Consider the following 24,277-nt stretch of genomic DNA (forward strand, 5'->3'; position numbering starts at 1 on the left):
TGTCAGTCAGACTATACTTCAACTCATATTAAATTCAATACTTACAGTCATGCCATACAGGGGAATCTGCCCATGAACTTTGAATTGATTCGATACAGTCAATCCTCTGCTTGTATACAAAAGAATATCGTTGAACTGTAACATGGGGGGAGAAAAGAACATTTTTTTAATTGAACATTACCCATGCCAGGTGACTGAAAAGTTAAGTACTTTAATAGAAAATTAAACACTGCTGAATATGTTCATGTTAAACCCATATAAAAAAAGTATGTGCGTTTCTACCGCCCCTTTCACGACCTCAGGACATCCCAAACCACTTTGCAGCCAATGAAGAACTTTTTGAAGTGTAGTCACTGTTGTAATGTAGGAAACGCGGCAGCCAATTTGCGCACAGCAAGCTCCCACATGCAGCAATGTGATAATGACCAGATAATCTGCTTTTTTAGCGATGTTGGTTGAGGGATAAATATCGGCCCCAGGACACCGGGGAGAACTCCCCCCTGCTCTTCTTCGAAATAGTGTCCGTGAGATCGTTTACGTTGCCTGAGAGGGCAGACGGGGCCTCGGTTTAACATCTCATCCGAAAGACGGCACCCCCGACAGTGCAGCACAGCTTTATATTACTCATTTGTGCTGTTTAAGATAACCTATGTTGAAGAATCTTAGTATCTGCTTATAGATGCAGCGGGAGCGGAATGCTGAGACTTTGGTTGGAATTCTAACGGTGACCGACAGATAATGCAGTCACAATTAATTTTGGTTTACTTACCAAAAAGAACATTCGTTGCTGCAATCCCTTTGCAGACAGCTTGCTGAGACATCCCTGTCTAATGAACTCCTTTATCAATCACAGAGAGAACAAACAACATCAAATAAATTAGAGGCAAATAAACAAACGCCAAGACATGTAAAAAATGTGGAATGGCGGACTTGTCTCCTGACAAGGATCTGTCCTTGGCCCCCTCCTACACGCTGCCCGCGGGCGACATCATCCGAAAACACAGGTCCCACGGGTAGCGCGACGACACCCAGCTCTGCCTCACCACCAACTCTCTCGACCCCTCCACTGTCTCGGATTTGTCCCACTGCTTGACGTAAGAAAACTACTTGGTCTAAGCGTTAAACAAAGCTTTAATCAACTGTTTTACAACATGGAGGTCTAGTTGTGTCCTTCACTAGTTCCTGTTAAAGAATGTCCTGCGCAAGCTGGGCCCGTGCCCGAGTATTTATACTCTCCCTGGACAGTGCCATCCGCAGGCCGCTCAGTTGATTCATGTCACTGCTTGTCCGCCCACGTATCCGCTCCATCACCAAGACCGTCTACTTCCGCCTCCGTAACATCCCCCGACTCCACCCCTACCTCAGCTCATCCGCTGCTGAAACCCTCATCCAGGCCTTTGTCACCTCCAGACTCGACTATTCCAACGAACTCCTGGCCGGCCTCCCACATTCCACCCTACATAAACTATGGATCATCTAAAACTCTGCTGCCCCGTGTCCTAACTCGCACCAAGTCCCGTTCGCCCATCACCCCCTGTGTTCACTGCCCCGTGTCCTAACTCACACCCAGTCCCGTTCGCCCATCACTCCCTGTGCTCACTGCCCCGTGTCCTAACTCGCACCCAGTCCCGTTCGCCCATCACCCCCTGTGCTCGCTGACCTACATTGACCCGGTCTGGCAAAACCTGAACGTTAAAATTCTCATTCTTGTTTTCAAATCCCTCCATGGCCTCGCCCTTCCCTATCTCTGTAATCTCCTCCAGCCCTACAAAACCTCTGAGATCTCTGCGCTCCTCCAATTCTGTCCTCTTACGCATCCCCGATTTTAATCGCTCCACCATTGGCGGCCGTGCCTTCAGCTGCCTGGGCCCTAAGTTCTGGAATTCCCTCCCGAAACCTCGCTACCTCTCTCTCCTTCTTTAAGACGCTCCTTAAAGCCGACCTCTTTAACCAGGCTTTTGGTCACCTGTCCCAATATCTCCTTATGTGCCTTGGTGTCAGATTTTGTTTGATAATCGCTCCTGTGAAGCGCCTTGGGAGGTTTTACTACGTTAAAGGTGCTATATAAATGCAAGTTATTGTTGTTGTTGTGTCACTAACCTTGCTCGGCACTCTGTTGATAATAATAATACCCACCGACGTGAGATGTAGTTCAGGCTTTGGGATTCAGATCAAGATCGCACCCCAAAGCTTTCCCCACTCCTACATTCCCACCATTATCTATGTTTCCACCCAAATTATTGAAATTTTATTACTAACTCTAACCAGATCACATTACAACAATACTGTATTATAAGTCTATATACTCTAGTCTCGCTCTCCCATCTAATAACTCCCTCCAAGGAAAAATAACTTTATTTTTCCAGGTGCCTTAAATTTGGCCGCCATGTCCTATTTATCATTTTCCAGGGCCCCCAACGTCTGGGACGTTTTACAGCGTTAAAGGCGCAATACAAATGCAGGTTATTGTTGTTTGATCTGTTAGTGGCCATCTTGCATTAGTGGCCCCTTGTCCTAGACTCCCTCACAAGTGGAAACATCTTCTCTGCATCTACCCTACCGAGCCCCTTCAGAATGTTAAAGACCCCTCCGTCGGGTCACCCCTCAGCCTTCTCTTTTTGCAGAGCCAGGGGCCCCAGCCTGCTCAATCGGTCCTCGCCATTCCAAGATAACGTTCTCTTAAATCTTTTCCGTAGAATACCAAAAGGGCAGGCCAGTGGCGAGCGCGCGTGATGTCAAAGCTGAACACATTTCCTTGAAATGCCAAGCTATGTGGTTACGCACCGTACCGCGCTAACCGCCACACCGCTGTGCCATCAGTCATCGTACTCACAGTTTAATAAAGACAATCACAGCCAAGTGCAGAGTCAGGATTTACACAGACTGCTGTTCAATCTCATTCAAACTAATCAGGGATACCATGATGAAAAGTGATGGAATTTTTCACCCCTGTCAGGGTGCGCTACAATTGAATGAAGGACATTTGTTCTTCATGCTGCTGTGCCAATTAATGTTTCTGCAGGTTATTTCACAGGACGTGAAGCTTTAGACCCACTAACACCATTGAAGAAAAGGGAAAATAGCAACAACTTTCACTCATATAGCGCCTTTAACATAGTAAAACATCCCAAGGCGCTTCACAGGAGCGTAAATCAGACAAGATTTGACAACGAGCCCCGTAAGGAGATATGAGGGCAGATGGGGTAGATTTCTAGGAACGTCTTAAAGGAGGAGAGAGAGGGAGAGAGAGGCGGAGCGGTTCAGGGAGGGAATTCCTGAGCTCGGGGCCCAGGCAGCTGAAGGCACGGCCACCAATGGTGGAGCGATGGAAATCGTGGATGTTCAAAAGACCAGAACAGGCGGAGCGCAGAGCTCTCGGGGGGGCTTATGGGCTGAAGGAGATTACAGAGATAAGGGCGAGGCCATGGAGGAATTTGAAAACAAGGATGAGAATTTTAAAATTGAGGTGTTGCTTAACTGGAGCCAATATCGGTCACAAGTTTCCTCTCCCTGATCCCAATATTTCATCTTAAGAAGAGGAGACCATTCTGCCCCTCGAGCCTATCCCGCCATTCAATCAGATCACGGGCTGATCGGTATCTTAACTCCATCCACCCGCCTTGGTTCCTTAACCCTTAATACCTTTACCCAACAAAAATCTATCAATCTCAGTTTTGAACTTCTCAATTGACCCCCAGCCTCAGTTTTTTTGGGGGGGAGAGTTCCAGATTTCCCCCACCCTTTGTGTGAAGAAGTGCTTCCTGACATCACCCCTGAACGGCCTGGCTCTAATTTTAAGGTTCTGCCCCCTTGTTCTGGACTCCCCCCACCAGAGGAAATAGTTTCTCTCTCTCGACCCCATCAACTCCTTTAATCATCTTAAACACCTCCATTAGATCGCCCCTTAATCTTCTAAACTCCAGGGGATACAAGCCCAGTCTGTGCAACACGTCCTCATAATTTAACCCTTTACCACATGCCTGCTGTAATTTAGTCCCTGATTGGACTACCTTAGGATTCCTTTTTGTAACTAAAACCATGGCAACACTAGACTGACTGGTGGTGTTCTCTCCCGCTGATGCTCACCAGCTGAGCTCACACATGAGGACTGGGTATTTGGGCAAAGTAACAGAGGGCGTCTGTGGGACCGTATCCCAGGACGGGTCAAAGGCTTCAGCCAATGGAGAGAGGAAGAATGTGAAAACAGATACACTATGAACTTAACATAACATAAGAAATAGGAGCAGGAGTCGGCCATTTGGCCTCTCGAGCCTGTTCCGCCATTCAATAAGATCATGGCTGATCTTCAACCTCAACTCCACTTTCCTGCACTATCCCCATATCCCTTGATTCCCTTAATATCCAAAAGTCTAACGATCTCAGCCTTGAATATACTCAATGACTGAGCCTCCACAGCCCTCTGGGGTAGAGAATTCCAAAGATTCACCACCCTCTGAGTGAAGAAATTCCTCCTCATCTCAGTCCTAAATGGCCGACCCCTTATTCTAAGACTGTGACCCCTAGTTCTAGACTCCCCAGCCAGGGGAAACATCCTCCCTGCATCTACCCTGTCAAGCCCTGTAAGAATTTTGTGTGTTTCAATGAGATCACCTCTCATTCTTCTAAACTCTAGGGAATATAGGCCTAGTCTACTCAATCTCTCCTCATAGAACAATCCCCTCATCCCAGGAACCAGTCTGGTGAACCTTCGTTGCACTCCCTCTATGGCAAGTATATCCTTCCTTAGGTAAGGAGACCAAAACTGTACACAATACTCCAGGTGTGGTCTCACCAGGGCCCTAAATAATTGCAGTAAGACGTCTTTACTCTTATACTCAAATCCTCCTGTAATAAAGTCCAACATACCATTTGCTTTCCTAATTGCTTGCTGTACCTGCATGTTAACTTTCAGTGATTCGTGTACAAGGACACCCAGGTCCCTCTGAACACCAACATTTCCCAATCTCTCTCCATTTAAAAAATACTCTGCTTTTCCATTTTTCCCCACATTATATTCCATTTGCCATGTTCTTGCCCACTCACTTAGCCTGTCTATATCCCCTTGAAGCCTCCTTACATCCTCCTCACAACTTACATTCTCCCCAGCTTTGTATCATTAGCAAACTTGGATATATTACATTTGGTCCCCTCATCCAAATCATTGATGTAGATTGTGAATAGCTGAGGCCCAAGCACTGATCCTTGCGGTACCCCACTAGTTACAGGCTGCCCACCCGAAAATGACCCGTTTATTCCTACTGTCTGTTTTCTATCCGTTAACCAATCCTCAATCCATGCGAGTATATTACCCCCAATCCCATGAGCCCTCATTTTGTTTAATAACCTCTTGTGTGGCACCTTATCGAATGCCTTCTGAGAATCTAAATACACCACATCCACTGGTTCCCCCTTATCTTTTCTGCTAGTTACAACCTCAAAAAACTCTAACAGATTTATCAAACACGATTTCCCTTTCATAAATCCGTGTTGACACTGCCCAATCCTATTACTATTTTCTAAGTGCTCTGTTAACATTTGATGCAATGACATTTTAGATAATACATTTTAAAAAAAAAAGAAAAATTCGATAAAACAGAATGTACCCTTCCAGGGATGACCAAATTGTCAATCCCGATCAAGTCCCTCTTCAGCTCGACGAGCTTCTGAAAGTTCTCCATCTTGATCATGATGCCGTGCAGTTGGGCTGCCATTTCTGCCACCTCTGCCAATGCCGCTGGATGGAGAAAGATTAAGAATGAAAGACTTGCATTTCTATAGCGCCTTTCACAACCTCAGGACGTCCCAAAGCGCTTTACAGCCAATGTGAAGTGAAGTCACTGCTGTAATGTGGAAAACGCGGCAGCAAGCTCCCACAAACAGCAATTTGATAATGACCGGATAATCAGCTTTTTAAAAATTATTCGTTCACTGGATGTGGGCGTCACTGGCAAGGCCGGCATTTATTGCCCGTCCCTAGTTGCCATTCAGATAATAATCTGCCTTCTTGTTTTTGACACCAAAGTGGATAACCTCACATTTATCCACGTTATATATTGCATCTGCCACGCTTCTGCCCAATCACCCAACCTGTCCAAATCATACTGGAGTTTCTCGGCATCCTCCTCACAGCACACACGCCCACCCAGCTTTGTGTCGTCTGCAAACTTGGAGATATTACATCTAGTTCCCTTGTCCAGATCATTAATATATATTGTGAATAGCTGGGGTCCAAGGACCGATCCCTGCGGTACCCCACTAGTCACTGCCTGCCACTCGGAAAAAGAGCCATTTATTCCAACTCTTTGCTTTCTGTCTGCCAACCAGTTCTCTATCCAAGTCAATACCTTGCCCCCAATCCCATGTGCCATAACTTTACACGCTAATCTCTTATGCGGGTCCTTATCGAAAGCCTTTTGAAAGTCCAAATACACCACATCCACTGGTTCTCCCTTATCTATTTTACCAGTTACATCCTCAAAAAATTCCAGTAGATTAGTCAAGCATGATTTACCTTTTGTAAATCCATGTTGACTTTGTCCGATCCGGTCACTGTTTTCCAAGTGCTCTGCTATTACATCTTTTATAATGGACTCTAGCATTTTCCCCACTACCGATGTCAGGCTTACCAGTCTGTAATTCCCCGTTTTCTCTCTACCACCTTTTTTGAACAGTGGGGTAACATTAGCTACCTCACTGAGGCGCTCCCTCAGTACTGCCCCTCTGACAGTGTGGCGCTCCCTCAGTACTGCCCCTCCGACAGTGCAGCGCTCCCTCAGTACTGCCCCTCCGACAGTGCGGCGCTCCCTCAGTACTGCCCCTCTGACACTGCGGCGCTCCCTCAGTACTGCCCCATCAACTGTTTTTTTGCCTCTCCCAGGAGAGCACATGGTTTTGGGTGGGGTGCGGAGTGTATATGTCGTGCCACACAAGATATCGCAATTGTGTGGGACAGGCTGAGTGGACCAGAGGGTCTTTTCCTGTCCATTGTTGTTGCCTCAGCTCAGAACTAAGACCGCCTACTTCCACCTCTGTAACATCGCCCGTCTCCGCCCTTGCCTCAGCTCATCCGCTGCTGAAACCCTCATCCATGCCTTTGTTACCTCTAGACTTGACTATTCCAACGCACTCCTGGCCGGCCTCCCACATTCCACCCTACGTAAACTTGAGATGATCCAAAACTCGGCTGCCCGTGTCCTAACTTGCACCGAGTCCCGTTCGCCCATCACCCCTGTGCTCGCTGACCTACATTGGCTCCCGGTTAAGCAACGCCTCGATTTTAAAATTCTCATCCTTGTTTTCAAATCCCTCCATGGCCTCGCCCCTCCCATTCTCTGTAATCTCCTTCAGCCCCACAACACCCCGAGATATCTGCGCTCCTCCAATTCTGCCCTCTTGAGCATCCCTGATTATAATCGCTCAACCATTGGTGGCCGTGCCTTCTGTTGCCTGGGCCCTGAGCTCTGGAATTCCCTCCCTAAACCTCTCCGCCTCACTACTTCTCTTTCCTCCTTTAAGACGCTCCTTAAAACCCACCTCTTTGACCAAGCTTTTGGTCACCTGCACTAATTTCTCCTTATGTGGCTCGGTGTCAAATTTTTAGTCTTAAAATACTCCTGTGCAGCGCCTTGGGACGTTTTACTACGGTAAAGGCGCTATATAAATACAAGTTGTTGTTGTTGTTGTCTGTCCATTTAAAAGGTCAAACATTCTAGCCAGATCCAATAGAAAAAGATTTTTTAAAAATTCAATCTTATTCCTTGACCTTTGGCTCGCTCAGCAAAGCAATACTGAGTTGTGTGCGTGTTGCCTGCCACCTTGTGGCGGTGAATAAGAACTGTACCTCAGGTTGAAACGAGATTAAAATGTAAATACAGTAATATTATTCACACATAGGTACGGTCATGTTACTGGCGATGCAGAGGCCTGGACTAATGATCCAGAGACGTGAGTTCAAATCCCACTACTGGGGGACTTTAAATTCAGTTAATTAAATAAATCTGGAATAAAAAGCTAGTATCAGTAACAAAGAAACATAGAAGCTAGGAGCAGGAGTAGGCCATTCGGCCCCTCGAGCCTGCTCCGCCATTCAATGAGATCATGGCTGATCATCCAAATTCAGTACCCTGTCCCTGCCTTCTCCCCATATCCCTTGATCCCTTTAGCCTTAAGAAATATATCCAACTCTTTCTTGAATATATTTAATGAACTGGCCTCCACCGCCCTCTGTGGTAGAGAATTCCACAGGTTCACCACTCTCTGGGTGAAGAAATTCCTCCTCATTTCAGTCCTAAATGTCCTACCCCTTATCCTTAGACTATGACCCCTGGTTCTGGACTCCCCGGCCATCAGAAACATCCTTCCTGCATCTAGTCTGTCCAGGCCTGACAGAATTTTATAGGTTTCGATGAGATCCCCTCTCAATCTTCTAAACTCCAGTGAGTATAAGCCCAATCGACACAATCTCTCCTCATACGTCATTCCTGCCATCCCAGGTATCAGCCTGGTGAATCTTCGCTGCACTCCTTCCATGGCAAGAACGTCCTTCCTCAGGCGGTGACTATTAAACTACCAGATTGTCGTAAAAACCCACCTGGTTCACTAATGTCCTTTAGGGAAGGAAATCTGCCGCCTTTACCCGGTCTGGCCGATATGTGACTCCAGACCCACAACTCTTAACTGCCCTCTGTGGTTCAAGAAGGTGGCTCACCACCACCTTCTCCTGGGCAGTTAGGGATGGGCAGTAAACGCTGGCCTTGCCAGCGACGCCCGCATCCCGAGAACGAATAATAAAAAAACCCCAAGAGTTAGCAGGAATACCTCATGAGGAGTGTGCCAAACATTCATTCAGCTTGAGAATCAACCAATGTTTTTATGCAGTTAAAAAGGTCCCCTCTCTTGCCAACTTTGGACAATTAAATCTGGAAATAGGAGACCCGTTCTTCAGCAACAATAACAACTTGCATTTATATAGCACCTTTAACGTAGTAAAATGTCCCAGGGCGCTTCACGGGAGCGCGAGCAGACAAAATGTTGACACTGAGCCACATAAGGAGATATTAGGACAGGTGACCAAAAGCTTGTTCAAAGAGGTGAGTTTTAAGGAGTGTCTTAAAGGAGGCGAGAGAGGAGGAGAGGTTTAGGGAGGGAATTCCAGAGCTTGGGGCCCAGGCAGCTGAAGGCACGGCCGCTGAAGGTGGAGCGATTAAAATCGGGGATGCTCAAGAGACCAGAATTAGAGGAGCGCAGAGATCTCGGGGTGGGGGGGGGGGGGGTTGTGGGGCTGGAGGAGATTACAGAGATAGGGAGGGGCGAGTCCACGGAGAGATTTGAAAACAAGGTTGAGATTTTAAATCGAGGTGTTGCCGGACCGGGAGCCAATGTTGGGCAGCGAGCACGGGGGGTGATGTGTGAACGGGACTTGGTGCGAGTTATGGCACAGGCAGCAGAGTTTCAAACTGAGCTCAAGTTTAGGGTAGGGTAGAAGATGGAAAGTCAGCCAAGAGAGTGTTGGAATACCTCTAAATCCTTCCGAGCACAAACTAGCTTATGAATTATTGTTTTCTATCCTTCTATTGAGCTGTGTGGAGCATTCAATGTACTTGAAATGATAAGTTCACGAGAATGTTTTGCCTGAGTTTGGGAAATGCCTCAAATTTGACAGCTGGCGTCCTTGCAGAATTAAACCTGTTAATCATAAGAACATAAGAAATAGGAGCAGGAGTAGGCCAATCGGCCCCTCGAGCCTGCTCCGCCATTCAATAAGATCATGGCTGATCTGATCCTAACCTCAAATCTACTATCACAGAACCATCTCCTGAATCTAACAGAATTAGACACACGAAATAGGAGCAGGATCAGGCTACACGGCCCCTGGGCCCGCTCCGCTACCCACAGGGCCATGTCCGCTCCGAACCTAGACTCATGTTCAAAGTCACATGTTTATTTCAATGTTGGGCTTTCCCCCAATACCAGAACGTGATCGAACACACAAGCCTGTCCTTTCACTTTTCCATTGACTGCCATCATCGATTTCCTCACTGTGATCTGCAGAGCTCAACACCTGATTCATGCACTGGGGCCGAATATCCGCTCGTTACGTCAGCGCAATCCGGGGGCAACCGGCCGAGCCAGCGCCAAAGAGAGGGGAATTTTACGCCTAGGTGAGTTACGCCCCCAAATCCGCTCGCGCTCGTGTTTTCCCCAATCTTTCACGCTGATTCGAGATTCGATTTGCGCCGAATCAGGCACCGCCCCCAAAGCTGGCCACGCCCCCAGTCAGACATTGGAAGATTCCACCGATCGCGCCGGTTCGGGAAGGTTCTTCAAATCGCGCTCATTGGGCTGGATTTTGATTCTGGAGGCGGGTAGGAGGCGGGACTACAACTTTCGGGGTTGTAGTCCTGCCTCCATCGAGTTCTAGCCAACCCACGTGATTTTCACTTGATTGACCTTGTTGAGCCCGCCCAGTGGGCTCAGCAGGCCAAATAAGGGCCACCCAGCAACAGGTGACGTCACAGATTGACATTTCATCTGTCAAAAGCTTTTGACAGATGAAATATCAGCGTTTGACAGCTCTTTGAAGCTGTCAAACACTGACAATCTGTACTCTAAGTTAATTCCTTCTTCTCAGGCTGATTTAGAGATCTCTCCAGAACAGAAAGCAGAGGCTGCAGATTTTGACAGATCGCGGCCATTCTGCTTTCTGTGCCGGTGAGATGAGGGACTCCCGAGACCTGAAGGAAGGAAGGCTGTAAAGGTAAGTAAAGGTAAGTAAAACTTCTTTAAACACTTTACACACACCAAACACACTTACCTCTGCACTCATGCACCCATCACTCACCTGAACACCGGACATCTCGAACCCTCCAAGCCCTTCAGCCCGACGGCCCGCCTCGCTAACTTGGAGCCGTTGGGAATCCCACACTCCAGGGATAAAAATAGGGATTAGGCTAAAAACTGCCTGTTAACTACCTGTTAACAGGCAGTTAATTGGCACTAATCCCCTTCCTGCCTCGGGGAGGCGGCTCCCAGTGCAGGTCGGGTACCCGCCTCCTGGGAAACGGGCATGGAGGCGGGTTGGATTCGTGCCCCCCGATTTCGAGATTTTAACCCCCCACACACCTCCAATCCCGCCTCCACGGCCCAATGAAAATCCTGCCCTTTGTCTTCGATGCACAGGCACCAGTCGGCTCGTTTTAAACTGATTTTTCACATCAAAAAAGATTTAATTTACTAAGAAACTGACCAGCGTCCACCAATGAAACTGTTAAATGGTTCAGGATAGTTTTTTAAAGTCATTTTCAAGTTTTTTTAAATCAGGTTACTCACAGGTGGAGGACTGGACACTCTGATTAAAAATGTTTATTTTTGACGATAAACCCATTTTCAGCTGAAGTAATCAAACTGCACCAGGTCACCGCTCCTAAACACATCGAGGAATACTTTATAATGCAACGGAAAAAAAGGGAACGATTCTGTTCTATTATTTGGCCCGATTATGCTGGTTCATGGGAGATTTCCCATTTGTGATTATGCAAATGAATTTTACACAGGATTCCATGGGACACACGGCACAGAAACAGGCCATTCGGCCCAACCAGTCCCAACCAGTCCATGCCGGTGTTTATGCTCCACTCGAGCCTCCTCCCGTCTTTCCTCATCGAACTCTATCAGCGTAACCCTCTATTCCCTTCTCCCTCGTATGTTTATCCAGCCTCCCCTTAAATGCATCGATACTATTCGCTTCAACCACTCCCTGTGGGAGCGAGTTCCACATTCTCACCACTCTCCGGGTAAAGAAGTTTCTTCTGAATTCTCTATTGGATTTCTTGGTGACTATCTTATATTGATGGCCTCTAGTTATGCTCTTCCCCACAAGTGGAAACATTCTCTCTGTATCCACTCTATCAAAACCTTTCATAATTTTAAAGAGCTCTATTAGGTCACCCCTCAGCCTTCTCTTTTCAAGAGAAGAGACCCAGCCTGTTCATCCTTTCCTGATATGTATACCCTCGCATTTCTGGTATCATCCTTGTAAATCTTCTCTGCACCCTCTCCAGTGCCTCGATATCCTTTTTATAATATGGTGACCAGAACTGTACGCAGTGCTCCAAGTGTGGTCTAACCAAGGTTCGATACAGGTTTAGCATAACTTCTCTACTTTTCAATTCTATCCCTCTAGAAATAATCCCTAGTGCTTGGTTTGCTTTTTTATGGAAGCTTGAACTGCAACCTCCCCGCCCGCAATTTCAAACGCATTTTGGGCGCAATCGGGAAATTCTACCCCACTGTTCTGAAATAGACCGTCAAAATTTATTCAAACAAATTTTGCAGAGCACCAGATGGCTGAGATCGCATGCTTAAAAGATGGGAATGGTAACACAGTCACAGCTACTCAGACACCTTTAGGCGGCTTGTAATTTTTCAAATCACAAAATTCTACTGTTTTCCACAGAATTGGTATGATAATCAGCGCGTGCTGGAATGAACTGGAGGCATAATTCAATTCCACCCCTGCTCCGCCTCCCCAGCTCAGCACTGCAATTGCACGGGGTCAAACTCACTTCCCTATACTTAGTCTGAATTATGATAATGGCTGCTGTGCTTACCATAATTATTCTGCTCTTGCAAAATTAATCTCCCACTTTTGCATAATCAGCGTTCACCTCTGAATAATTCAGCCTGCCACCGTGATTGCTGAAATGGAAGCCAGGCTCCCAGATTAACCCGGGGCCGCTGATCTCTTCCCCTCAACCCTCCTTTCCCTGATCCCATCCCAGCCTGCGTCACTGCGACCCTCGCCGACTGCACCCTGGCCCTGAAATCACCCTGAATCCCTGACAAAATAGTCACCCCTGTAGCTTAGAATGAAAATGTACTAATATATTTTTAAGAAAGAGATCGAGAGTGTTAAGCTGCAAAAAGAATATCACGCAGAACTGTGCAGAGGTCACGCCAAGCCCGTCAGGCAACAGACTACTCGCTCGGAACTGCTGCTTTTGTCAGTTATCTGCGCCTCACTCTGTGGGACTAAACGTTCCCACCGGGTACAAGTCACTCATTGTCTGTTCATTGTAGCATTTACATGCCCACTAACTCCGAGTTCAGAAAAGAAAGACTTGCATTTCTATAGCACCTTTCACGACCACCGGACGTCTCAAAGCGCTTTACAGCCAATGAAGTACTTTTACTGTTGCAAGCTCCCACAAACAGCAATGTGATAATGAGCAGATCATCTGTTTTTTTAGTGATGTTGGTTGAGGGATAAATATTGGCCCCAGGACACCAGGGATAACTCCCCTGCTCTTCTTCAAATAATGGGAATGGGGTCTTTTACATCCACCCGAGAGAGCAGACGGGGCCTCGGTTTAACGTCTCATCTGAAAGACGGCACATCCGACAGTGCGGCGCTCCCTCAGTACTGCCCCTCCGACAGTGCAAAGCTCCCTCAGCACTGCCCCTCCGACAGTGCAATGCTCCCTCAGTACTGCCCCTCCGACAGTGCGGCACTCCCACAGTACTGCTCCTCCAACAGTACAGAGCTCCCTCAGTACTGCCCCTCCGACAGTGCGGAGCTCCCTCAGTACTGCCCCTCCAACAGTGCGGCGCTCCCTCAGTACTGCCCCTCCGACAGTGCAGCGCTCCCTCAGTACTGCTCCTTCAACAGTATGGAGCTCCCTCAGTACTGCCCCTCCGACAGTGCGGCGCTCCCTCAGTACTGCCCCTCCGACAGTGCGGCGCTCCCTCAGTACTGCCCCTCCAATAGTGCGGCGCTCCCAAAGTACTGCCCCTCCGACAGTGCGGAGCTCCCTCAGTACTGCCCCTCCGACAGTGCTGTCCACTGAGCCACGGCTGACACTGAGTTGCGAGCTCCATTCACCTGTGCAGACCCAAGCGGGCCTGTCATTGTACCGTGTACAGTCTCCGTGTAACACACATGTGGAAGTGAACATCAATCCAGTCCAACCTCATTATGACAAAGCCTTCTGTGGCATAGCGAACGTCCTAAAACACTGCATCACGTACAACTCAGGTTGGATGTATTCCTGTTGCCTTTAGCCTTGTTAAATTGTCTAAAGAGCTTCCAGGGTATAAACATTCGCAACGATTTAACCTTCAGTAAAATGTTAACGTGCAAAGAAGCATTCACGGAATGTACAGCACCACCGGCCGTGTCCTCAGTTGGGTTACAGCACAGAAACCAGTCCATGTCGCCGTTCACCCTCCACACCAGCAAACAGTCCCAATCACATTTCACCCGCCCTGTGCCCATATCCCTTCCTCTCCTTTTCCTTCATATCCCCATCTCTCCAATCTAACGTTGAATGTCACCATAGTTTCTGCTTCAACCACTAGCCCTGGGCGTGAATTCCACAGCCTCGCAGCTCTGTGTGTGCGTGTGTGTGTGTGTGCGGTGCGGTGCGTGTAAAGAAGTTTCTCCTGCCCTCTCTTCTAAATCTCTTACATTTAATCTCCTATCTCTGGCCTCTTATTCTTGACCCCCACCCCACCCCACCCCCAGCTTCTAAAAACCGCCAGCCTCTATCTACCCTGCCCCATCCTTTCACCACTTTAAACACTTCTATTATTCGCCCTGTAATCTGCATTGTTTGAACAACAACAGACCCAATTTTTCAAGTCTAAATTTGCGCTGTACCCTCTCTCAAGCTTCGACGCTCAATTTTGCACACAGTAATCATTCTTTTTATTCATTCACGGGGTGCGGGCGTCGCTGGCCAGGCCGGCATTTATTGCCCATCCCCTAATTGCCCTCGAGAAGGTGGTGGTGAGCCGTCTTCTTGAACCATTGCAGTCCGTGTGGTGTGCCGTAGTGGTTTGGTACAACTGAGTGTCTCGCTGGGCCATTTCAGAGGGCAGTTAAGAGTCAACCACATTGCTGTGGGTCTGGAGTCACATCTCGGCCAGACCGGGTAAGGGCGGCAGATTTCCTTCCCTAAAGGACATTAGTGAACCAGATGGGTTTTTACTAGTCCAGTAACATAACCACCGTGCTACTGTACCTATTTGTGAATAATATTATTTACATTTTGATCTCGTTTCAGCATTGGGCAAAATTATTAGAGGAGGTGAGATGTGCCAAGGGAAACTTTGGACTTTAGCACTGATTACTGCAACAAGAGTTGATGCACCTGTCTAGTCCAGTCCCAGCCCGTCCCGTCCCGTCCCAGCCCGTCCCGTCCCGGCCCCAGCCCCAGCCCTGCCCAGCCCGTCCCGTCCCGTCCCAGCCCAGCCCGGCCCGTCCCGTCCCAGCCCAGCCCGGCCCAGCCCGTCCCAACCTGTCCCAGCCCGGCGTGGCCCAGCCCAGCCCGTCCCAGCCCAGCCCAGCCCAACAGTAATCGAATGTATTGAAAACCTTTCTCCACTCAGATTGATTGCCATACCTCTGGAGTCTCTGAAGTCCACATGGGTGGGCGGGTAGTGCTTGCAGAGCCGCTCCAGAATCTGCTTGTAATGCATCAGTCTGTGGAGGGGCCTCAGGAAAAATATGTTCAGGGGAAGGTAACAGACTTTCTGCTGCTCGAAGTCCCGGCATACTGCCTCCAGCTTCCGGGAGTTCCTGATGGCTTTCTCCAGCTCCATCAAAATGTCATTGTGCTTCTGCAGGTGGGCTGTCAGTTGCTTCAAAGGGAATGAATGAACAGAGCACGATGAGCCGGGACACACGGTAAACATGCTGTCAGCACAGAGCCGCGATACTCTGAGTGCTAATTAGTTTCCTTTCTACTCTCGGATGTTGGGGCTGAAGAAACATCTGCTCAGTTTTTGCCTACAGTCATAAAGTGTGTGTGTGTGTGTGTGTGTGTGTGTGTGAGTGTGTGTGTGTGTAAGTGTATATGGGTGTGTGTCTATATATATGTGTGAGTGTGTGTATATATAGGTGTGTATATCAAATCAAATCAACTTTTATTGTCATTGTTAGTGCACAAGTGCAGTACAACGAAATGTAGGCTTGCGTGTATGTATGTGTGTGTGTGTATGTGTATATATAGGTGTGTGTATGTGTTCAGGTGTGTGTGTGTGTGTGTGTGTATAAGTAGGTGTGTGAGTGTGTGTGTGTCTATATATATGTGTGTGTGTATATGTATATATAGGTGTGTATATAGGTGTGTGTATGTGTTCAGGTGTGTGTATGTGTTCAGGTGTGTGTATGTGTGTGTGTGTATGTGTGTGTGTGTATGTGTGTGTATGTGTGTATGTGTGTGTGTGTAGGTGTGTGTGTGTATGTATGTGTGTGTGTGTATGTGTGTGCGTGTGTATATTTTTCAAGATTCAAGATGATGAGAGGTTTTGATAGAGTAGAGAGAGAAAAACTATTCTCTCGGGCGAGTGGGTCAATAAATAGAGGTCATAGATTCAAAATCATTGGCAAAAGATCTAGAGAGGAGATGAGGAGAAATGTTTTCACTCAGAGAGTTGTCGGGATCGGGAACGCTCGACCTGAAGAGAGGGTGGAAGCTGAGTCCATCAATAATTTTAAAGGGAGTTTGACGGTTCTGGAGGATGAGGAACTCACAGGGTCACGGACAAAAAGCAGGGATGTGGGACTAAACACGACTGCTCTTTCAAAGAGCTAGCACAGGCACGACGGGCCGAATGGCCTCCTTCTGTGCTGTAAGTTATATATGTGTGTGAGTATATAAAAATAAAAGAAAGACTTGCATTTATAGAGCGCTTTACACGACTTCAGGACGTCTCAAAGCGCTTTACAGTCAATGAAGTACTTTTGGAGTGTAGTCACTGTTGTAATGTGGGAAACGTGGCAGCCAATTACGCACAGCAAGCTCCCACAAACAGCGATGTGATAATGACCAGATAATCTGTTTTTGTTATGTTGGTTGAGGGATAAATATTGGCCCCGGGACACCGGGGAGAACTCACTCCTGCTCTTCTTCGAAATAGTGACCGTGGGATCTTTAGCGTCCACCTGAGAGAGCAGACGGGGCCTCGGTTTAACGTCTCATCCAAAAGACGGCACCTCCGACAGCGCAGCACTCCCTCAGTACTGCACTGGGGAGTGTCAGCCTAGATTTTGTGCTCAAGTCCCTGGAGTAGGACTATATCAATATTACGATCTTGAAAACAACTTCTGACTCAGAGTCGAGGGTGCTGCCCACTGAGACCACGGCTGACATTATACTCAATGTAAACACAGTAAAATAGCGTTTGAAATAGTTGATATAAACAATTTCCGTGCATGTGGACACACACCTTCATAGAACGCAGGTTTTTCAGCATCACATCTCCGATCCTTTGGTAATCTCCTTTAATATGGGCGTTGGACCTTCCTTCCCTGTCAGCGCACGGAGAAATAAAATGTATATTATACTATGAAATGTATTAACAACAATGAATACCAAAAGCTTCGTATAACTTTAAAGATCAATGTTATCTATCACAAAGCCCTCACAAAAACAATTTTAAAAATTCTTATCTACAAAAATGACAAAACATTAGGGCCTAGAAATTCAGTGCCCTTAGCACCGATTTTGCGGCGCTAGAGGGCCTAGCGCTGCAATTGGCGCCGGTTCCTAAATTGCCTGGGGCCCTTCTGCGGCGGTAGACCGGTAGCGCTGCGCCGGCACCGATGACGTCATCGGTGTGCGCAGCGTCCCGGTTGCCGTGGTAACCCGGCCCCAAGCCGAAATTCAGTTGCGGCCGCCTCGCCAGTGGCAGCCGCAACTAAGACTCCGGCAAACGAGTGTTGCCGGAGTCTGCGCCGGCGCTTTAAGGAGGCGCGGCGGCCGGCCGCTTTCCCGCCGGCCGCCTGCCCGCAGCTCCCTCCCCGGACTTCTCCCCCCCCCCCCCCTGAACAGATGCAAGCCCGGCACTTGTCCGAGGTGCCGGGCTCATTTTTGAAGAGATTTGCGCGGGCCGCGGCCGGGTGCAGGCAGCTCCTCCTTAACGGAAGGAGGAGGCCTGCACTTCCCGAGCCTGCCGCACCGCAGCGGGCGCCGCAGCGCCGGAATAGCGCCGCAATGCAGCGTGTTGCGCCAGTTTTCAGGCGCTAAAACCCTTCAGTAGCGCCGGCAGCCGTTTGGGCGCGGTGCTACTGAATTTTTGGCGCGCGCAAAGGGACTTAGCGCCGGCGCTAACTTCCGCCGCTAAAGCCCTGGCGCAGCGCAAACTCAATTTCTAGGCCTAGCACTTTAAAAAATCTACAGTGCTTTAAATATTGTTTTCAAAATCGTAATATTGATATAGTTTTATCTTTCCTATTCCTCTTATATTCTAAATTTGTTGTCCCATTCTATCTTCCTTTGCCCTCTGTCATCTACTCCAACTCATCAATTCCCGAGACTGTGCACTTGCTCAGCTCCCCCAGTCCCTCCTCCAACCCACAGGCTTTTAAAACCCAAGACTGCTGACTGTTGATTTATCTGATCTACACCTTTCAATTCAGCTAGGTATTCTGCGGCGAGTGTCTAACCTCCTGACTCCCCAAAGCCTTTCCACCATCTACAAGGCACAAGTCAGGAGTGTGATGGAATACTCTCCACTTGCCTGGATGAGTGCAGCTCCAACAACACTCAAGAAACTCGACACCATCCAGGACAAAGCAGCCCGCTTGATTGGCACCCCATCCACCACCTTAAACATTCACTCCCTCCACCACCGGCGCACCGTGGCTGCAGTGTGGACCATCTACAAGATGCACTGCAGCAACTCGCCAAGGCTTCTTCGACAGCAACTCCCAAACCCCCATCACGTGAATGAACAAAAAAAAAATCTTGATGCGTTATGGGCTTTGGACTTCCACCACGTTTATAGCCAGAAGGCTGCAAAGTGCCGAATGGAAAGATGAGGTGCTGTTCCTCGAGCTTGCGTTGAGCTTCACTGGAACACCGTAGGAGGACGAGGACAGAGTGGGCAGAGTGAGCGTGGGATGGAGAATTAAAGCTCTACTTTTGCCTTGTACCATCATCCCTGTTGTCATTTAATCTCTCCTGCCTTCCACCCTATTGCAGACATTCCCTTTTGTTCTTTCCTCCCCCTCCCCCCTCTCCCTGCACTTGCTTAAAATCTGTTAAATCTCTAAATTCGTCCAGTTCTGACGAAAGGTCACAGACCTGAAACGTTAACTCTGTTTCTCTCTCCATGGATGCTGCCCGACCTGCCGAGCGTTTCCAGCATTTTTGGTTTTTATGCCACATTGCTGTTCATTGTTACATTTAAGAGATAGAAATAACTGGGATTATCAGCCTTGGGCAGAACACTCTAAACTTAAACTAACACTGTGGGAAATGTGCCCCAAATGCTCCGAGTCACTCTTCAGTTAGGAAGTTACTTCCTTGCATAAGGAGCTATTGCTCTCAGAGAAAACCTCTTTTAAGGTGACATTGACCTGAAACGTTAACTCTCTGTTTCTCTCTCCACAGAGGCTGCCTGACCTGCTGAGTGTTTCCAGCATTGTCTGTTTATATTTCAGATCTCCGACCTCCGATCCAATTATTTTGCCTTTTGTATTACAATGTTTTAATAGACGCGGACTGCCTTTGATCACCTCCCGCGGTCCTTAAATTCAGCATTGTACTGACTTGGCACGTTTTTGGAAACTAACTTGGTTAAGGGAAAAAAATCTTGCAACAAAAAGAGTTTCCCCTAAAATGTAAGGGCTTTGTTTCAAGGCAATTGATTCTGAATACTTACAAACCTTAAAGTGTTTTTTTTGTCTCCTGCACCAGTTTGTAACATTCTGGTTTGCGAATATCTACTTATTAACTGCAGCATGGGGTATAATTCACTACTGTCAGCTTCCTGGTTTTGTTACAGGATGATCATTAGCCGAAACCTACGTAGCTAAAAATAGGTTTCCAATTAAAGTTTTATGATGAATATTTGCAAATCGTTTTCATTGCACCAGGGATTGCTAAACGACAAAACTAACGAACGTACAAGAGTTTTACAGTGGGGACCTCGCCATGTCAATTTGACCAACGTGCCTGAAAGTTGTGCATTACACAAAAGGCAAAATGCTATTTACTGAAGTACAGCTGTAGAACATCTGGAAAGTGTGAGCCAGGCAACGGCTGGATTGACATTTAGTAAATGTTCCAAAACCCGACAGTAAAACCAGGGACTGTTTTCGTGAGGTGGTGCCCGCTTGACTCGTGCGCACATCAAGGGATTCCTGGCTCCCAGGTAGGAAGCAGGAACCGGCCCTTTTTCCCCAGAACCAGCCCTGAGTACGTTTGAAAATGGGCTCGGAAAAGTCATAAAAATAAAGGCTTAATCAGAGAACGATACAGCACAGGAGGGAGGCCATTCGGCCCATCGTGCCTGTGCCGGCTCTTTGAAAGAGCTCTCCAATTAGTCCCACTCCCCCCCTGCTCTTTCCCCACAGCCCTGCACATTTTTCCTGTTCGAGTATTTATCCAATTCATTGCATAATTCATCGCTATCCAATTTTGAAAGTGACTGTTGAATCTGCTTCCACCGCCCAGCACGTTCCAGATCACAACAACTCGCTGTGTAAAAAAGATTCTCATCTCCCCTCTGGTTCTTTTGCCAGTTACCTTGAATTTGTGCCAAAGTGCGGCATGTAATCCTGTTATTAATGTAGACACGAGGAAGCAGTTTGTGGCAATACAAAAACGCAGGAAAATGGTGCTCTATTGCTCACCCCAGAATTTCCTTTACCTTCACTTCACTCATGGGTTAAAAATATCAGACAGAGAAATTCCTAATGATGAATGTCTGTGCTTTGAATGAGGACCCAGCTGGGAGCTATTCTGACCAGTTTTCTGCTTGTAAGCTATTTTTTAAAGCCTAATACTTTTTGACGCCCATCCATTGACTCCAACCAAAGAGACTTACAGACAAATCAATTTTTGTAGAATCATAGAATGATGCAGCACAGAAGAAGGCCGCCTCCTGACTCCCCAAAGCCTTTCCACCATCTACAAGGCACAAGTCAGGAGTGTGATGGAATATTCTCCACTTGCCTGGATGAGTGCAGCTCCAACAACACTCAAGAAGCTCGACACCATCCAGGACAAAGCAGCCCACTTGATTGGCACCCCATCCACCACCTTAAACATTCACTCCCTCCACCACCGGCGGACCGTGGCTGCAGTGTGTACCATCTACAAGATGCACTGTAGCAACTCGCCAAGGCTTCTTCGGCAGCACCTCCCAAACCCGCGACCTCTTCCACCTAGAAGGAGAAGGGCAGCAGGCGCATGGAAACACCACCTCCTGCAAGTTCCCCTCCAAGTCACACACCATCCTGACTTGGAAATATATCGGCCGTTCCTTCATCGTCACTGGATCAAAATCCTGGAACTCCCTCCCTAACAGCACTGTGGGAGCACCTTCACCACACGGACTGCAGCGGTTCAACACCTTCTCAAGGGGCAACTAGGGATGGGCAATAAATGCTGGCCTTGCCAGCGACGCCCACATCCCAAGAACGAATAAAAAAACTCGGCCCATCGAGCCCGTGCCAGCTCTTTGTTAGAGCTATCCAATTAGCCCCACTCCCCCCAGCTCTGTCCCCATAGCCCGGCCATCTTTTAGCCAATTCCTTTATGAAAGTTATTATTGAATCTGCTTTAGCCGCCCTTTCAGGCAGCACCTTCCAGATCACAACAACTCTTTGCGTAATTTTTCTTTTCTCCCTTACGTCGTTTGTACGTGCCAAAAAAATCAGGCACCTCCATTCTGTCTGCACGCCATCCAATGGGAGAGTCAAAGTCAAACCACCGACAGAGTGCGTGGAAGTATATATCAGGTGTCAAGCAAGTAGGTTTATATTTCTTTACATCTTTTGTACAAAAGAGAAATTGGGTTCCAGGCGTGCTTTATTAGCTTCTTTTAGAAGAATGAGAGGGGATCTCATTGGAACTTATAAAATTCTAGCAGGACTAGACAGACTAGATGCAGGAAGGATGTTCCCGATGGTCGGGGAGTCCAGAACCAGGGGTCACAGTCTAAGGATAAGGGGTAAGCCATTTAGGACAGAAATGAGGAGGAATTTCTTCACCCAGAGAGTGGTGAACCTGTGGAATTCTCTACCACAGAAGGCAGTAGAGGCCAATTCATTAAATATATTCAAGAAGGAGTTGGATATATTTCTTAAGGCTAAAGGGATCAAGGGATATGGGGAGAAGGCAGGGACAGGGTACTGAATTTGGATGATCAGCCATGATCTCATTAAATGGCGGAGCAGGCTCGAGGGGCCGAATGGCCTACTCCTGCTCCTAGCTTCTCTGTTTCTATGTTTCTATCTATGTTTCTATGTTAGTCGATGCAATTTTACTTCAATAAGTGAGGGAGTTTCACAACTAAATCTTTGAAGTGGCCCTGATTTCAAATTGGGCACTCCCGGGCTATCGTCTCACACCTAGTTTCACTGCGCCTGGTCACACTGGGAGCAAGTCCCAGCAGCAGACACTCTGTTCATGCGGGCGGGCGGGCGGAGGAAACAATTTTATATCTGGGGGGGGGGGGGGGGGGGCGTGCAAGGGGAATGCGGGATGTGTTTGACCGACAGCAGCAAGCCTTACCACAGCGCAAGTCTTTGTTCGATTTCCTTCAGGAAGCCAGTGTGAAACTTGTACAGTGGAGCAAAGTTAGAGAACAGCAAAGTCTTCAGTGGTTCCGGCATGACGTCATCTTTGGCCACAGCACTCTGAAAACACTGCAAGAGAGATAATGAAAGACTTACATTTATATAGCGCCTTTCACGACCACCGGGCGTCTCAAAGTGCTTTACAGCCAATGAAGTACTTTTTTGGAATGCAGTCACTGTTGTAATGTGGGAAACGCGGCAGCCAATTTGCGCACAGCAAGCTCCCACAAACAGCAATGTGATAATGACCAGATCATCTGTTTTAGTGATGTTGGTTGAGGGATAAATATTGGCCCCAGGACACCGAGGAGACCTCCCCCTGCTCTTCTTCAAAATAGTGTCATGGGATCTTTTACATCCACCTGAGAGAGCAGACGGGGCCTCGGTTTAACGTCTCATCTGAAAGACGGCACCTCCGACAGTGCAGCGCTCCCTCAGTACTGCACTGGGAGCGTCAGCCTAGCTTTATGTGCTCAAGTCTCTGGAGTGGGACTTGAACCCACGACCTTCTGACTCAGAGGCGAGGGTGCTGCCCACTGAGCCACGGCATTACACTGCTCCACTAATGAAACTATTAACAGAATGTGAAGCATTCACATACACAGAATGATCTGTACTGAGGTTACTATACTACAACAGCAGTGAAGAATACACGGAACACCTGTCTATAGTCACCCATTAGGCTTAAGGAGATTCTCCACAGGGATATTGTTAGATTCGGAATACATTTCCTTCTCTATCTTTTCACTACTGTGATGGAACAAATTACTTCAAAATGCATTATTCCGACTGGAAATAAACAATGAAAAGAATGGCGTGGCATGGAGCGGTAGGAGGTGGATTTATGCCCGCAATTGTCCACTCTAGGAGTTCCCAATCTCCACCAGTACGTCACAGAGAGTGACTGACTGCAAACCAGATGCTTCCTTACTGAGGTGAAGAGGCAAAAGTCCAGGAGAACCAGTAACCCAGGGGCACTTGTGGACCTCCTAGTAGACTGATCAAGGCCTTGACAAAGGTCTACAGCCTGTCCTATCAAATTAAGAATGTTACATAGAGCTACATGAACTTTACAGCCATTCGGCCCAACCGGTCCGTGACAATATTTACACTCCACACGAGCCTCCTCCCACCCTGCTTCAGCTAACTCTCACCAACATATCCTTCTATTCCTTTCTCCCTTGTGCGCTTATCTAGCTTCCCTTTAAATGCACCGATACTATTCGCCTCAACCACTCCCTGTGGTAGTGAGTTCCACATTCTCACCACTCTCTGGGTATGGATGAGGATACACACAACAGGAGGAGGCCATTCGGCCCCTCAAGCCGGTCACGCCATTCAATGAGATCATGGCTGATCTGTATCTTAACTCCATCTACTCACCTTGGTTCTGTAACCCTTAATACTTTTGCCTAACAATCGATCAATCTCAGTTTTGAAATTCTCAATTGACCCCCAGCCTCAACAGCTTTTTTGGGGGGGGGGGGGTGGGGAGAGAGTTCCAGATTTCCACCACCCTTTGTGTGAAGAAGTGCTTCCTGACATCACCCCTGAACGGCCTGGCTTTAATTTGAAGGTTCTGCCCCCTTGTTCTGGACTCCCCCCACCAGAGGAAATAGTTTCTCTCTCTCTATCCTAACAACTCCTCTAATCCTCTCAAACACCTCAATTAGATCACTCCTTAAT

General features: G+C 47.8%; 1 protein-coding gene across 4 annotated transcripts in view; it reads right to left on the bottom strand.

The window, feature by feature from the left end:
• The window catches only part of farp1 (FERM, RhoGEF (ARHGEF) and pleckstrin domain protein 1 (chondrocyte-derived)), a 372,795-nt gene that overhangs the window by 37,037 nt on the left and 311,481 nt on the right, over positions 1 to 24,277 (bottom strand). For all 4 annotated transcript variants that reach the window (XM_085998433.1, XM_085998432.1, XM_085998434.1 and 1 more), the window contains 6 exons: positions 22,527 to 22,660; positions 17,230 to 17,311; positions 15,402 to 15,639; positions 5,604 to 5,734; positions 770 to 838; positions 46 to 135 (listed from right to left, as the gene is read on the bottom strand). In XM_085998433.1, the coding sequence (XP_085854559.1) occupies positions 46 to 135; positions 770 to 838; positions 5,604 to 5,734; positions 15,402 to 15,639; positions 17,230 to 17,311; positions 22,527 to 22,660 (744 nt within the window). The remainder of the gene's footprint in view (positions 1 to 45; positions 136 to 769; positions 839 to 5,603; positions 5,735 to 15,401; positions 15,640 to 17,229; positions 17,312 to 22,526; positions 22,661 to 24,277) is intronic.

Source organism: Somniosus microcephalus, chromosome 10 (assembly GCF_052327205.1).
Source record: "Somniosus microcephalus isolate GS21.2 chromosome 10, FLI_Smic_1.0, whole genome shotgun sequence".
Taxonomy (NCBI): Eukaryota; Metazoa; Chordata; class Chondrichthyes; order Squaliformes; family Somniosidae; genus Somniosus; species Somniosus microcephalus.